Raw genomic sequence first — 15,373 nt, 5'->3', positions numbered from 1 at the left:
TTGAGGACGCAGAAAAGTCTTATCGAAATGTGTCCTGGGGTTGATTGAGACTCAGAATGCAGGTCAAATTCGTGGAGATAAATCGATGGCGATAATCGGTGTCTTAGATTTGTAAAGGTCAAACTGGGAGATTCTCCGCTTTATTGCCTTCTCTATAGGGGAACAACTGATGAAGGAAACTCCAGCTGAAGTTATTCGTGATCAGCGTGAGTGTGTATGCGAGTCTCGTAGTTCAAATCCGTTGGGATATGTGACTGTTATCCCGGCCATGTCTCGCAGACCAATTCGTTCTCGTAGATCGCATCTTGATTAGCGAATACATCGTTTGGCTTGCATTTGGGACCGGCGCCAGTGGCTACTGCTTTGTCTGGCCGTGAATGTATCACGCGAATGCAACTTTAGACCGGCGGTCTGAGTAATTGTAAGTTCTACGCGTACGCGTGCCACTCTTTATAATGTTTTTCATTTCGTTTTTGCAGCGAAGATCCAGAGAGGATGATCAGCTAATTGGAGAATCCCGACCTCCTACCTACACACCATCTGAACCAACGACTCCCGTCACCCCTTGCGGGGAAGAATTACACAAGGAAACGCAGAGCAATGCCAGAGGTGAGGTCTCCTGCCCATTCATCTTTTGGTGCGAATGTCATTTCTCGTTCCCCTGTATTCCCGCGAGAGTTTAAATGTCGTTTACAAAAATCGAATAAAAATAGCATTTTTTTTAAATATCGCTTGTTAAAAGATGTCACGATTTTCAAATATAAAACACAGAGACCTTCCTGCAATTCTGTTCATATATCTTTATCTAAAACGGCAAACATTTGAAGCACTTGAAACGATAAATTTTGGCGTGTAAATTTGACGCACGATAAATATCTACAGCGTATGTCGCAGATCGTTGCAGTCATGGTTAATCATTCGCGCTTCGTACAGAATACGACAGTATACTCTAATGAAAGCTTTGCAAAGCTGTCAGAAATACCTGAAAACATTAATGCCATGTATAATTTAAAATACTAGGCTTCAAACCAATAAATTAGCTTTTCTGTTGTTCTGAATTAATCTACTTTCACCAGACTTTATTGGATAATCAGTCATTTTGCGACTACTGCCCTTTCAATTTAATTTCGTACTTTAAATTCGCGGGACAAACATCACCGCGATGGCTCAGTGGTTAAATCGTTTAATAATAGGCTATTACTGCTCCGACATTCGTTTTAAATATGCATGCAAAATTTGGCTGGTCACCATGATCTCCTGCCGAGCACATGCGCATTAGTTGCACTTTCTGTCCAAGTTTGTCGCGCTTGACGGAAAATGCCTTGCTAATAATAAACGTAACGGCTTATTCATTCCACTTTCTTTTCCCAGTGAGAAAGTTCAAGGTCTCAACGGCACTGCGAGTGGATAAACTAGAACTACGAGATATTCAAGTTTCTTCCATCGACAGAGTTTTTCTGGAGTTAATACAGCCTTATAACTCTCTGATAGAGAGTTACCGAGTTATGAAGGAATCAGAGAAGACCTTCAAACAACTTGTAGGATACACCATAGACGATGCCTTTGAAACCTGCTTTTTAAATTTTAGAACTCGCTACAGTAAGTGTGACACTTTTTTTCTGCCTATCTTTTCTGCCAAATCCTTTTTTGAACACAATAGACATGTGGGCATTATTTTATACACAAACTTGCATCGATCCAACATTACTGCTCCCTTATAAAGTGCGTTTATTGCTAGGTTTGCACGAACAGGGGCGCCTGGGCTTTGTCTGCGGTCACAATATATTTAAATCTCCCGCCTTTCAGTCATACCTCGTCCTCGTTCTAGGCTAACTGTTAGACCACCAACTAGACCCATAGGGGCGACGCAACCCGTTCACACGCACAGTGTGGGCCTGGTCTAAAATATGTGTCGGCTCTGAATTCACCCCTCAGACCCGACATAAATTCGACCGGCCCAATACCGACACAGCGCGTTGACGTCGGCGTTTTAAAACCAGGGCCATCTCAGGGGCGACCTAAACTCTGTAGTGCGAACGTGGTAAGTATAGCGACGCGCAAGCTGTGTAATTACCTTGTTTGTATTATCTCATCTGTCCTTGAAATGATAAAGGAGAGAACGAGCTTTATTTACATTAATAAAATCATATGGACGGCTGTGATAAGGTATGTGACTGCACCATTTCTCGAGGGTCCATGGCGATAATAATGATGAATATAACTAATCTTCAATTGGACACTTTCACGTTTTCTCCTATTTTAAGTTATAGTAAGAATTTCCAGGTGATTAGTCAGCGATTTGGCATGATGCGCTCCCCAAAATGTCCTCCTGTTTGAAGGAAGATTGCGCTGGCGAACATTCTCACACTTCCGCATCGTCTGCTTCTAGAGATCGGTGATTTATAGAGCGATGAAACCTTAGACCCAAGAAACAGAACGTGCTGAAAATTTTTCGTTCGATATTTTATTGAGTTTAAGTCGTAATAAACACCTCGCACGTACAGACTTTTTATAGCGGTCCACTCTCATACCTCACTGTGATGGCCCGGGGGCTGATCGCGACACCGTTAACGCAGCTAGGGAGTCATGTCAGCCCACAAGGTGGAATTAGAAAGCCGACATTCCAGAGCAAGCTAGGGGCTTCAGTTAACGACAGGTATAGCCGGAAGGTTTTCTCCAGGTGCATAACTTTAAATACCCAGCTGGATATTGTACTCTTGTCGACGTAGACACCTGCGAAGTTGTCTGTTTAAGGTAGAATGCGCCTCGGGGACAGATATTCAGACTCTAAAATGTGTGCAATACTTTTCTTATCTACCCTTGTGTGGGCTTATTTAGAAGCATTTGAAGTACGTAAAGTGTTCGCGTCCTAATTTTGTGAAAATCGAAAAATCTAGTTTTTAGCCATAGAGTTAACACGTGAATAATACCAAAATTTGCACGGTGACTACTCTTTTTTTTCTCGATTTTTCATCACAATGGTTGAAAACTCAGTTGAGAAAACTTTGATTGAAGGTTCAAGGATATCAATTTCGAGGCGTGTATTACCTTGAAGAGAGCACGGCTACACATTTTACAAGCTGCAGGCACAGTTCACTAGCTAGTCTAGGAGCAATATAACTGTAAGAGTAAATCTATTTTCAACAAATCGGCCGAGAATGGCTATTTATAAAATAATCATTCGTCTCAACATTTCTTGTGTTACTTCGTATAGTTGCTCTTTCTCGAACATTTTCCCTGTGATATTTTCTTCTATAAGGCTTTTCACGTTCTTTGCTTGGAGAATGTCTCGCCCTCTCCTAGTTTGATCACGCCGAAACGCCAACTTAGCCAATACAACGTCACATAGAAGAAGAATCCTTATCTTGTCATTACCTTTATCTCAATAATCACTCTGTAGAGTTAGACGAATCGAGCTGATAATTTTCTCCTGGTCACGCGGGAGCCCGCGAGGTTTCCTCGAGAAGCTGTTCTGATCAAAGTTAAGCGACAGGGACAAACCATTTATTCTTTAGAGGGGTGATCGTAGTAGCCTCATTGGGATGAGGGTCACTGATACTTCAGTTTGCATAAGTTTTCACAGGAAAAAAGGTATATTGGATGAGGGAAGACCAAAATGTTTCAGATGCATATTCCGACTTTATTCCATTCTATGGAGTCGTAAGGTATCACCAGCAAAGGAAAACAGCGTTTTTCACATGTCCAGCAACTAAATATAATATCCAAACAATGACCAATGGCTGATGTTTATAAAAATACTTTCTTAAATGAATGGTTTTAGATGCTTGTCAACATAACATATAGAATTTGTGTGGCAGTGATAGATTTCAAGTCAACCTTTAAAAAAACAAGACATCTGACAAACTTATCACATGAAGGACTTTCACATGAAAATGTGTTTCAAAGCGAAATTTGATCTAAAACTTTGTCGATAACTAGTATAATGTGAGGGCCTTTGGTTAGTGAACTTTTTCTCGCGATTGTTGGTAGACGGTTCGATTCTAGACAGTTCGATGCATTCGATTACTGTCTGGCTGGCTGGCTGGCTGGCTGGCTGGCTATCTATCTGCCTATCTATCTAGCTATCTATCTATCTATCTATCTATCTACCTGTCTATCTATCTATCTCTATGTATTCGCGAGATAAGAAACTTCTATGCTCGACACATCCCTTTGAGCGTACATTTTATGTTGATGAACGAATTATGTTAACTGTGTTTCTGTGCGCATTTTTTTCTTTCTTTCATGATTTGATTTTGTTGAGTATCAGGAGAATTTAGCCTGAGGAAGTGATCATCGAGACAGGCTCAAACGTGAAGAGCTCGTAAACCCCACGATAAGGCCATCAAAACTGAGCTGCATGTGACGCACACAGGTGTCAATCGTTACTGTACATTCCCCCGTGTCAATTACCGGATGTGTTTTATGCTGCATGCGTTGGGAAAGACAGCCAGTCATTACGTTTGACGAGCAGGTGAAATAATAGACCGTACCGAGCGGGGTGACATGTTTTCACGGCGACTGTTTGGCGATTCAAGACAGTTCACCGATTGTACCGCTGTGGTTGATAGATATTACGGGTGTACTTTCCAGTAATTCGTACAGAAAATTGATTAATTGCCTTGGAAGTAATCACCTCTCGACTCGATTCTTGGTCGCTGCATATTTCTCGGTCGCTATGGTAATCTGTAAATACGTCATGTATTTTTTAAATCGAGTTTCTGGAGGTAGCTGTTCTGAATTGAATATTCTTCGTACAACCGTAAGTGAAAACAATATTCGTAAAGCGGTTGACCAACACCAAAAAAACCCAGATCATTTTCTGAGGTGCATCAATTCCAATGATGTAAAAGTATCAGAATGCCTCTGTCTTTTGTCGGTATAGAGTGACTTGTGTCGTAAAACATGTTGTATGCGTCTTATTTGTAAGATAGCAAGGCCGTTTCACAGAGAATGCCATGGAAGCTTCTCATGAAACTTAGACGAGTTCGTCAAAGCCATCCACAATATTTTACATTTTCACTGGCCTTTCCACGTTTCCTCTGTACGTCTTGCGACACAGAAGCCGTAAGGTCAAGCTAATGAGCCGTTCAATTCTGCAGATGCATGAATTACTTGCATCGGCTTGCTCCGTGGTAGACAGCAGCACAACAAATAACAAATGAACGTGTGATTGTTCAATTTATCTGTTTCTTTTAATTTGTTGAGTTGGTTAAGGAGATCGGATGCATTTCAAGTGAACAAACAGGCGATGCTTTCAGAATGTATGTGAGTTATAAGGTTGCGCAGTTCAGTAAAAGTAACACTCGAACAGAATATTGGAAGTATCGAGAGACGCACCTGCTGAGACTACAACAGTGTGTTGTACAATTATCATGTCTGATAACATCGCAGGTCAAAGGTTAACTCACCCAATGTACTGAGGCTTCAGAAGTCTTCTTATAAGTTATCTGCTGAGCTTGTTTTTGAATATAACCTGGCTTGTTAGGTATCATTAGAAAGATAATTTACTAATCTTCAGAATGACATATTGTAACATGCAATATCTTCTATAGTTTTCATGATATATAACCAAAACTTACCCCATACCCCAAAGTTTACATTGAAAATTTCAGTCACAGCTAAAACCAAATTCTACCATTTTTTTAGCTTGACACAAAAAATCTGGCCGTTTTTGCTATTAAATCTATTTTATATGGTACAGAAACATGTCAGAAATATGAAATAGACTTTTAACAGAAAAAATATTAGGACTCTACAGCTGTAGCGGTCATATTTTGAAGGGTACCGCAAAATCACAGTGTTGCAGATTTGCATGTATTTTTGTTAAATTTGTCTTCCTATAAGTTATCTGCTGAGCTTGTTTTTGAATATAACCTGGCTTGTTAGGTACCATTAGAAAGAAATTCACTAGTCTTTGAAACGACATATTGTAACATGCAATATCTTGTGTAGTTTTTATGATATATAACCAAAACTTACCCCTTACCCCAAAGTTTACATTGAAAATTGCAGTCATAGCTAAAACCAAATTCTACCATTTTTTTAGCTTGACACAAAAAATCTGGCCGTTTTTGCTATTAAATCTATTTTATTTGGTACAGGGACATGTCAGAAGTATGAAATAGACTTTTAACAGAAAAAATATTAGGACTCTACAGCTGTAGCGGTCATATTTTGAAGGGTACTGCAAAATATTAGTGTTGCAGATTTGCATGCATTTTTGTTAAATCTGTCTTTTTATAAGTTATCTGCTGAGCTTGGTTTTGAATATAACCTGGCTTGTTAGGTATCATTAGAAAGATAATTTACTAATCTTTAGAATGACATATTGTAACATGCAATATCTTGTGTAGTTTTTATGATATATAACCAAAAATTACCTTACCCCAAAGTTTACATTGAAAATTGCAGTCACAGCTAAAACAAATTCTACCATTTTTTTAGCTTGACACAAAAAATCTGGCCGTTTTTGCTATTAAATCTATTTTATTTGGTACAGGGACATGTCAGAAGTATGAAATAGACTTTTAACAGAAAAAATATTAGGACTCTACAGCTGTAGCGGTCATATTTTGAAGGGTACTGCAAAATATTAGTGTTGCAGATTTGCATGCATTTTTGTTAAATCTGTCTTTTTATAAGTTATCTGCTGAGCTTGTTTTTGAATATAACCTGGCTTGTTAGGTATCATTAGAAAGATAATTTACTAATCTTTAGAATGACATATTGTAACATGCAATATCTTCTATAGTTTTCATGAAATATGACCAAAACTTACCCCATATCCCAAAATTTTCATTGAAAATTGCAGTCATAGCTAAAATCAAATTCTACCATTTTCTTTACCTAGACATATAAAATCAGGCATTTATTTGTATGAAATCTATGACTGTGCCTTATTTGTTATATCTAGCTAGAAAATTGGTAGAATTTGACGATAGCTACGAAAGTAATTTTCGATATAAACTTTGTGGTATGGGGTAAGTTTTCGTCATATTCCATGAAAACTATATCAGATATGGCATATAACAATATGTCATTTAGAAAAGCAGTAAATTAGCTTTTTAATGATACCAAATAAACATGGTTATGTAATAAAACAAGCGCAGCAGATAACCTACAATGGGACAAAGTTAACAAAAACACATACGAGTCTGCACTGCTGTGATTTTGCAGTACTCCACAGAATATGCCTGTTAAGGCCAAAGAATACCGATATTCTTTCTGTTAAAAGTCTATTTCATATTTCTGACATGTCCCTGTACCAAATGAAATAGATTTAATAGCAAAAACGGCCAGATTTTTTGTGTCAAGCTAAAAAAATGGTAGAATTTGGTTTTAGCTATGACTGAAATTTTCAATGTAAACTTTGGGGTATGGGGTAAATTTTGGTTATATATCATGAAAACTACACAAGATATTGCATGTTACAATATGTCATTCTAAAGATTAGTAAATTATCTTTCTAATGATACCTAACAAGCCAGGTTATATTCAAAACCAAGCTCAGCAGATAACTTATAAGAAGACAGATTTAACAAAAATGCATGCAAATCTGCAACACTAATATTTTGCAGTACCCTTCAAAATATGACCGCTACAGCTGTAGAGTCCTAATATTTTTTCTGTTAAAAGTCTATTTTATATTTCTGACATGTCCCTGTACCAAATGAAATAGATTTAATAGCAAAAACGGCCAGATTTTTTGTGTCAAGCTAAAAAAATGGTAGAATTTGGTTTTAGCTATGACTGAAATTTTCAATGTAAACTTTGGGGTATGGGGTAAGTTTTGGTTATATATCATGAAAACTACACAAGATATTGCATGTTACAATATGTCATTCTAAAGATTAGTAAATTATCTTTCTAATGATATCTAACAAGCCAGGTTATATTCAAAAACAAGCTCAGCAGATAACTTATAAGAAGACAGTTTTAACAAAAATGCATGCAAATCTGCAACACTGTTATTTTGCGGTACCCTTCAAAATATAACTGTTACAGCTGTAGATTCCCAATATTTTTTCTGTTAAAAGTCTATTTCATATTTCTGACATGTCCCTGTACCAAATAAAATAGATTTAATAGCAAAAACGGCCAGATTTTTTGTGTCAAGCTAAAAAAATGGTAGAATTTGGTTTTAGCTATGACTGAAATTTTCAATGTAAACTTTGGGGTAAGGGGTAAATTTTGGTTATATATCATGAAAACTACACAAGATATTGCATGTTACAATATGTCATTCTAAAGATTAGTAAATTATCTTTCTAATGATACCTAACAAGCCAGGTTATATTCAAAAACAAGCTCAGCAGATAACTTATAGGAAGACAAATTTAACAAAAATACATGCAAATCTGCAACACTGTGATTTTGCGGTACCCTTCAAAATATGACCGCTACAGCTGTAGATTCCCAATATTTTTTCTGTTAAAAGTCTATTTCATATTTCTGACATGTCCCTGTACCAAATAAAATAGATTTAATAGCAAAAACGGCCAGATATTTTGTGTCAAGCTAAAAAAATGGTAGAATTTGGTTTTAGCTATGACTGAAATTTTCAATGTAAACTTTGGGGTATGGGGTAAGTTTTGGTTATATATCATGAAAACTATAGAAGATATTGCATGTTACAATATGTCATTCTAAAGATTAGTAAATTATCTTTCTAATGATATCTAACAAGCCAGGTTATATTCAAAAACAAGCTCAGCAGATAACTTATAAGAAGACAGTTTTAACAAAAATGCATGCAAATCTGCAACACTGTTATTTTGCGGTACCCTTCAAAATATAACTGTTACAGCTGTAGATTCCCAATATTTTTTCTGTTAAAAGTCTATTTCATATTTCTGACATGTCCCTGTATCAAATAAAACAGATTTCAGACAAAGCAATGCATATTTTATTATGCCTAGCTAAAAAATTGGTAGAATTTGAGTTTTACTGTAATTTGCAATGTTAAATTTTGGGGTAAGGGGTAAGTTTTGGTTATATTTGACAAAAACTGTAGAAGATATTGCATAGTGCAATATGTCATCTTAAAGAGGAATAAATTTCCTTTCTAATGATACCAAACAAATGAGGTTATGTTAAAAAATTAACTCAGCACATGACTTACAAGAAGACAGATTTGACGAAAATGCATTTGGCTTGGAAAATCGTGATTTTGCGGTACCCTTCAAAACATGACCATAACAGCTATTGCGTCCCTATATTTTTCCTGTTAAAATTCCATTTCGTATTCTAGGGATCCCAAGGGTTCTGAAAAATACAGATTTGTTATCCTGTGGGGGGGTGCACGTAGACCCCTTCTAGCCCACGGACTACTAGTGTTTATATGTCGTAAACTGGTCAAGATCTCCTGGTGCTAGGTGTGGTTCGTTGCCCATGGTGGGAACTGCGCTCAAAGGTCGTATGGGACCCATACAGGTGATTTGCATAACTTTGCATGGATATATTTTTTTCCCAACTTACGACTCCTTCGGGCTTTCAAATTTTATAAATTCTCTTCTTATATACCATTTGTGGGGGCTCATTTTTTAAAGCTCTTAATGAAAGAAAATTTTTCACCGACTTCGTTGAAAATCGGAAATTTTATTTTTCTCCATAGAGTTAACGCAGGGATTGCGGCCATTTTGAATTTGAAATGAGCTTATTGGGAAATCTTAGGTAATTTGTCTCTCTTGCATCAAATTTTGCACGGTGACCCCTGAATTCTATTCTTGCTTTGGTAAGAGAATAATCGAAAGTTTCATTGAGCAAAGTTTGAGCAAAATTTTAAGTCTTTCACTTTCTAAGCGCATATTACCTTAACATGATTTCCCATTTGTTTCAGAAGATATTCGCCTCTGTATAGTCTTTAAGGAACAAGGTGGATTTAAACTTTGTGTGTTTGGCGATGTTGCTATGATACCTCAACTGGTGGACCAGACCATTCGCACAATAGGGGGTCTAAGTCAAGCGGTCCAAGCTGTCCTCGACCTGGCACCGAGGGCGGCGGCCGGACTCCAGGAACTCCTTGACGACCAGCAACAGTTCTTCGTTGTGGTGGACAGGCTGGACTTGCGATGGTGGGAGAAACTTCGCGCCAAACAGTTTATGAAACTCAACTTGAGACGGTGTGAAATAGCTAGGGAACTAGTCAATAATATGAAGGCACAGACAGAGGATATCGTGGAAGGAATTACGAACTCTGGTGAGCTTCTTGCTCGGGATTTGAGCTAAGGCTCACGAACTCACTGTGTATTACCAAAAGAATGTGTAAATTGTCGTCTAGTACACGTTGCCAAAGTATTTACCGGAATTCGGAAATTGTGCATACATGTCCACGAGACATCGTTTCCAATTCAGCCTTAACTTTAAAGTTTCATTCTCATTCAACTGGTAATGTGGGTCAAAATTCAGTTTATAACATATAATAATAACCCGTCTGTCATCGTTTGCGCCTTAAATACCGAGTCATTGTGATTATATATAAGCCGCCGTGATGATTAAAGCAAGTTAAGATTGCCATGTACCTTCAGCCACAGTGGCGGGCCAAACCTTGTTGTAATTGGTCAATATCTACCTGCAGCCACAGTGGCGGGCCAAGCCTTGTTGCAATCGGTCAATTTAAAGATACAATGCGCCTGCGCGCACATCTTGTTCATTAAAATATAGATATAGTTAGTCGTTCAAGCCTTCGCCGAAGGAAAACATACATAATGTGTTGTAACATAGAGTTTAATTGCTGGATTTAAGTCCTGTCCTTCAGACAATTTCTGTCCATGGAAATTCCGTAATCACCATAACACGTCTTTTCAAGAAACTGGACATTTACATATTGATAATATTTATCTTATCAGGACAACGCAAATCTTATCAATGTATTGGTGTAAGTTTTCATTACGCCGAGACAGAATCCTTACAATCGAATGTGGCTGGAATCGCGTACTGTGACCTGCAATTGAGTGTTTGCATGGCGATATTCTCGCTTTTCTGTATTGACAGTCATGGAGATGATATTGAGATTACTTGATGGGCTGACAGATGGCTAGTACGAAAAGTTGTGATTTGACATGACGGGAGCTCATGCTTGGACGTGCCGTTGGCGACGTCTGGAATTGATTGTAACACAGTTCCTTCCAGGAAGAGGGGTGTGATTCATGGTGAGGCCTACTGGCGAGACGCCCTGGGCGGAGAAAATAAGATGAGAAGTGTTAGTAGTGAAAGATCGCCTTCTGGAAAGCAGAGATTCCGCGACTGCGATCTGCCGAAAAGTTGTGATTATCTTAAAGAACAGAGGAAGGGTTTGCTTTGTTTTCTATGATTCAGGACTAGACATAGACCAAGAGTTCTTGCATTATGTCTCTTTCACTGAGTGTCATCGCATGAAATCACGGGATGTGTAACCGTAAAAGGTGGATCGTACGTAGAAAAATTTGATGGTCTTGAAGTCCATGATACACGAGAACTCGGAGTCTTCTTCAAAGATGTGTCGTTTGTAAATTTATCAACGAGAGTAAAATCTGATGCGATCGAGAGGAGTTTCAAAATGAACACAAGAATATGACTACGGACTCTCATTAACTCTCTCTGGAGCATAGGCATTCTTTAGACCGACAAAAGCTGGTCAGTGTGTCAGTGGAAACCGTTTCCAAGCGTCAAGTTCAACTTTCTCCCCAGCTGTTCTATATATGTGAATAGTGACCGAGAATAGCTATGATACTAATATCAGGGAACCATGGCTCCAGCAATCAGTAACTTATCCAAAGCCATCCCAAATGGGCTAATTGTAAGGATTTAGAAGATAATTGAACTACTTTTGACAAATTCCGATTAGTATCATGTCACTATCTCAGCCTTCAATAATTGTTCACAACTTTCGCCTATAAGCATTCGTATTCACTTAAAATGAATATGGAAAAGAGTACAAGATTTTCCCTTTTTTCTCCGATTTGGAAAAAAATCATTCCAATATTTGGCCTAAGAAAATCGTAGGGTAAAACCGTTTACTTCACAGTGGTTGTGTCTCTTGCTATTTTTGTATCCTTTCATTATGCATCATTTCAATATCTCTACATCTCGGTATCGTAGCGAAGTATCTACACACGTAAAACAGTACACTGATAACATTCAGTCTCAAAAAAAGAAAACCAACCAGTTTTTTGATGACGCCCTCAAGCGGTGCTAATGATCCAATCATATCCCGTCTATCAAACCGCCTTCGGTGAACATTATAAGTATATTCTGTTTGACAGCTTAACAAAAGTCGCCTTGAAGTAACTGTACGTAAAATTCACAATGAACGCAAGTTGCCTAGTCATATCTAAAGTACGTTTAAATAGCTGACTTATATTTGATTCTACGGTAGTTGACGTGACAGTTAAAACGATAATCTCATCAGAGTTTACCTTCTCGACAGACAAAAACTACATGTAGGTCGCCCGTTTCTTTTACGTTCTGAATTTTGTTTATTTATTTCTTGTATGGTTTGTGAACAACATCTCGAACAAAAATTTCCGCCCTGGAGGCGTTGGTCGCCGTCGTCAACCATCACCATACATGGTATTGCAATCTTTACGGTCGTCACCCCTTATCGAGTTTACCCCTCACCCAGCATGAATATCACGGTTTGATATAGCGCCACAACTACGAAGTTGTACGATGCCTATGCAGAAACTGAAAAATTCATAGCAAAAATAAGCACACCATATGACAAGCTTTTGACTAACTGAGCAGTTTGTTTGGTTTGTTCACTTGGGACATCTGGCATCTTCGCTTTGATTTCAGGGTCTCAGATTTTAATGAGGTAAAGTGGTTGTGTAATCTACACTCAGTATTTGACACATGTGAATAACATTTTAATGTTTAGTGAATGAAATCGTAATTGAATCACTTGATTTTTGCTATAAAACGACAAATTGCTTTGCAAGCTAGAATATACGCAGCCCCTAATCTTCTCGTATTGACCGTCTTCACAATTAGACTACAATGATACCCTATGTCTTCCCAGCTCAACTTTCCCAAAAAAGTTTTATATGAATTTTCTTCGACTGTATAAGTAACAAGAATTTGTTTCAACAAATATCAAAGGCTACAGTAAAGCAGTGGTTTGGGCATGCGCTAGCAAAAAATATTTAAGGCCCTTTCATGATGTACAATTTGAACAAAATTCCGCTCACTGATGTTTAAATAATTCCTACCTGCCAGCCAAGAAATAGCTTACGGACGACGTTTTTGCACTAACAGCTTTGCTGGCTACCCCTGAAAAGTTAACACTTGAACAAAGAGCGTCACAACACATATTTTAGGGCGTGCAAACCATAATATCTTATCGCAATAGTTTTCATGTAAATTAGCATACGTTTTAGGGAGCCTTCATTTTTATTGGGAGGGGGTCGGTGGTAACCGCGAGTTAGAGTTAGGGTTAGAAAACGGTTATGGAAGAGGGGTCAAATTTTAAAATAGGAAGTTTGAGGATGAAGCTTATATTTTACAAGATTGGAATAGACGTATGAAATTACCAAAATAGAACCAAAAATTCAAAAGCAGGAAATAGAATAGCCCCTAATTAAATTCTCAACAGCAAACTGAAATGCCAAGTGTTTAGCTTCTTAACAAAGGCAATATGCGTGCAAGTAGCATTGTTATTGTCAAAAATTGCCTTCAAGTCAGAATTTGAATTAATTTGTCAACAATAACAATGGTCATGCCACATATGGAGGCTGTGCTTACTATCATACTGGATATTTGAGGATTCTATGGGAAGTAGAACATGAAACTGGAGTTGACTACTAAGGGCAAAATTCTGAAAATAGCCAAAAGTTTCAGATAGTGTCCATACTGCAAAGATTTGTGGTTGTGCGCTTAAAACACTAGCGCCACGTCTTGATGACACGTAATGGCTAAATTATAGTTTTCTTATTAATCTAATCAGATCAATCATATAACTGGGATCACACTTTACAATTGACGAATTGAGGGTGTCACATTTTGGAATAAATACTTTGAGGGAGTCAACTTTTACATTTCCTATGTTTCTGAAATTCCATTGCGCGCCCTCCCACTCCCTGTAAATGAAGAAGACTCCCTTAGCATAATGCTTCATTAGCTGTAATTCGTCCTGATAATTTCCATGTAAAATCCCAAAAGAAGCGAAAAGTTTCTATTTATTTATTTTTATGTCATTTCCTGTAGTATTTCTACCAATAACCACATTCCTATCATGTTTAATCTCTTGAATGACAGCTGTATTGCATGTATGTATACCCAGCGAACAGCCAGTTACCGCCGAACAACACAGCCCCTCAGCAATGCCATACATAACTTACAGTAAAAACATCAACTGAAGCCACTTAATACTCAAAATGGGCCATCAATGTTACAACTATTTACAACCACCGTCTTATACTGCTGCTGTCTGCCTTTCGTCTGAGCAGCATGAACACTGAGCATGCGCAACTCTTTTAGTGAACGATGGTTGAGCTGGCGACAAATTTGTGAATATTCTCAATTAACTGTAAAAATTTATGCCTAATGGCGCATTAAAATGCATTACAATTCTTCAGTCTCATTTCCTGTTCAATATTGGTGACTATTTTAATTTACTCATTGCAAAATGAAGTTGTAAATATGTATCTATGCATTTTAATTATCGTCTCTTTTCATTTCAAAACCATCTTGGTTTTGATATACATATATATTGTATACATATGAATGTCTCAATAAAACGCATGAAAAAATGAAACTGCAAATGTCTGCGTGTTCACATATCTTCAAGGGACGACATCATCCTGTAAAGCATTTTCTTCATTCATTCTCCTTCATTTATCATTCTTAATATCTTTTTAGCGTGAAGGTAAAGAAAATCGATATTTTCATTTTATTCTGTATATAACATAAACCAGCTATCCTGAATTATACCATAGACCCTAGAGCGATATCGGACTGACTAAACAGACGCGAGGAAGTTTAATATCTTTCATCGTAAAAGCAACAAGATCATGTACCTAATCATCTGAACTTTACGCGCCAAACTTATCGTCTGCACGTTGTTGATCCAAATCAGTCAAAATCGGATAGAAGGCATAAGAATCATGTCATCGAACAGATGAAATATAGCTAAGAAGGTTTCAAGTATCAAGCAAAAATATTTTGTTTTACTTTTAACCAAAGGAAATTTTATCACGTGACATTGGTCGATTAAGTATTTTAGGGACCCATCGATTCGAAAAGTTGTGCCACCAATAATGACAGTGCATTAACGAAAGTCTCCATGTACGCAAACGAATTCGCTGCAGATAAAGAAAATTGCCAAACCAACTTCTAAATTTGTCTTGAATCTCCTTGAAAATGAATTGAGAGCAATTTTTGGCTTTATATTCAT

The 15,373-nt window shown here is 37.6% G+C and overlaps 1 protein-coding gene across 4 annotated transcripts in view; it reads left to right on the top strand.

Annotated features, from left to right (window-relative positions):
* The window catches only part of LOC139142871 (uncharacterized), a 50,797-nt gene extending 36,074 nt beyond the window's left edge, over window positions 1-14,723 (top strand). For 2 of the 4 annotated variants that reach the window (XM_070713046.1, XM_070713045.1), the window contains 3 exons: window positions 480-609; window positions 1,372-1,599; window positions 9,842-10,369. In XM_070713046.1, the coding sequence (XP_070569147.1) occupies window positions 480-609; window positions 1,372-1,599; window positions 9,842-10,230 (747 nt within the window). In that variant the 3' untranslated portion in view covers window positions 10,231-10,369. Of the gene's footprint in view, window positions 1-479; window positions 610-1,371; window positions 1,600-9,841 lie in introns of all 4 variants that reach the window. The other 2 variants (XM_070713048.1, XM_070713047.1) reach the window with 2 other exon arrangements.
* Window positions 14,724-15,373: the final 650 nt, after the last annotated feature.

This window comes from Ptychodera flava, chromosome 10 (assembly GCF_041260155.1).
Source record: "Ptychodera flava strain L36383 chromosome 10, AS_Pfla_20210202, whole genome shotgun sequence".
Taxonomy (NCBI): Eukaryota; Metazoa; Hemichordata; class Enteropneusta; family Ptychoderidae; genus Ptychodera; species Ptychodera flava.
The sequence above is the reverse complement of the archived record's forward strand: the minus strand, read 5'-3'. Positions and strand labels throughout refer to the sequence as shown.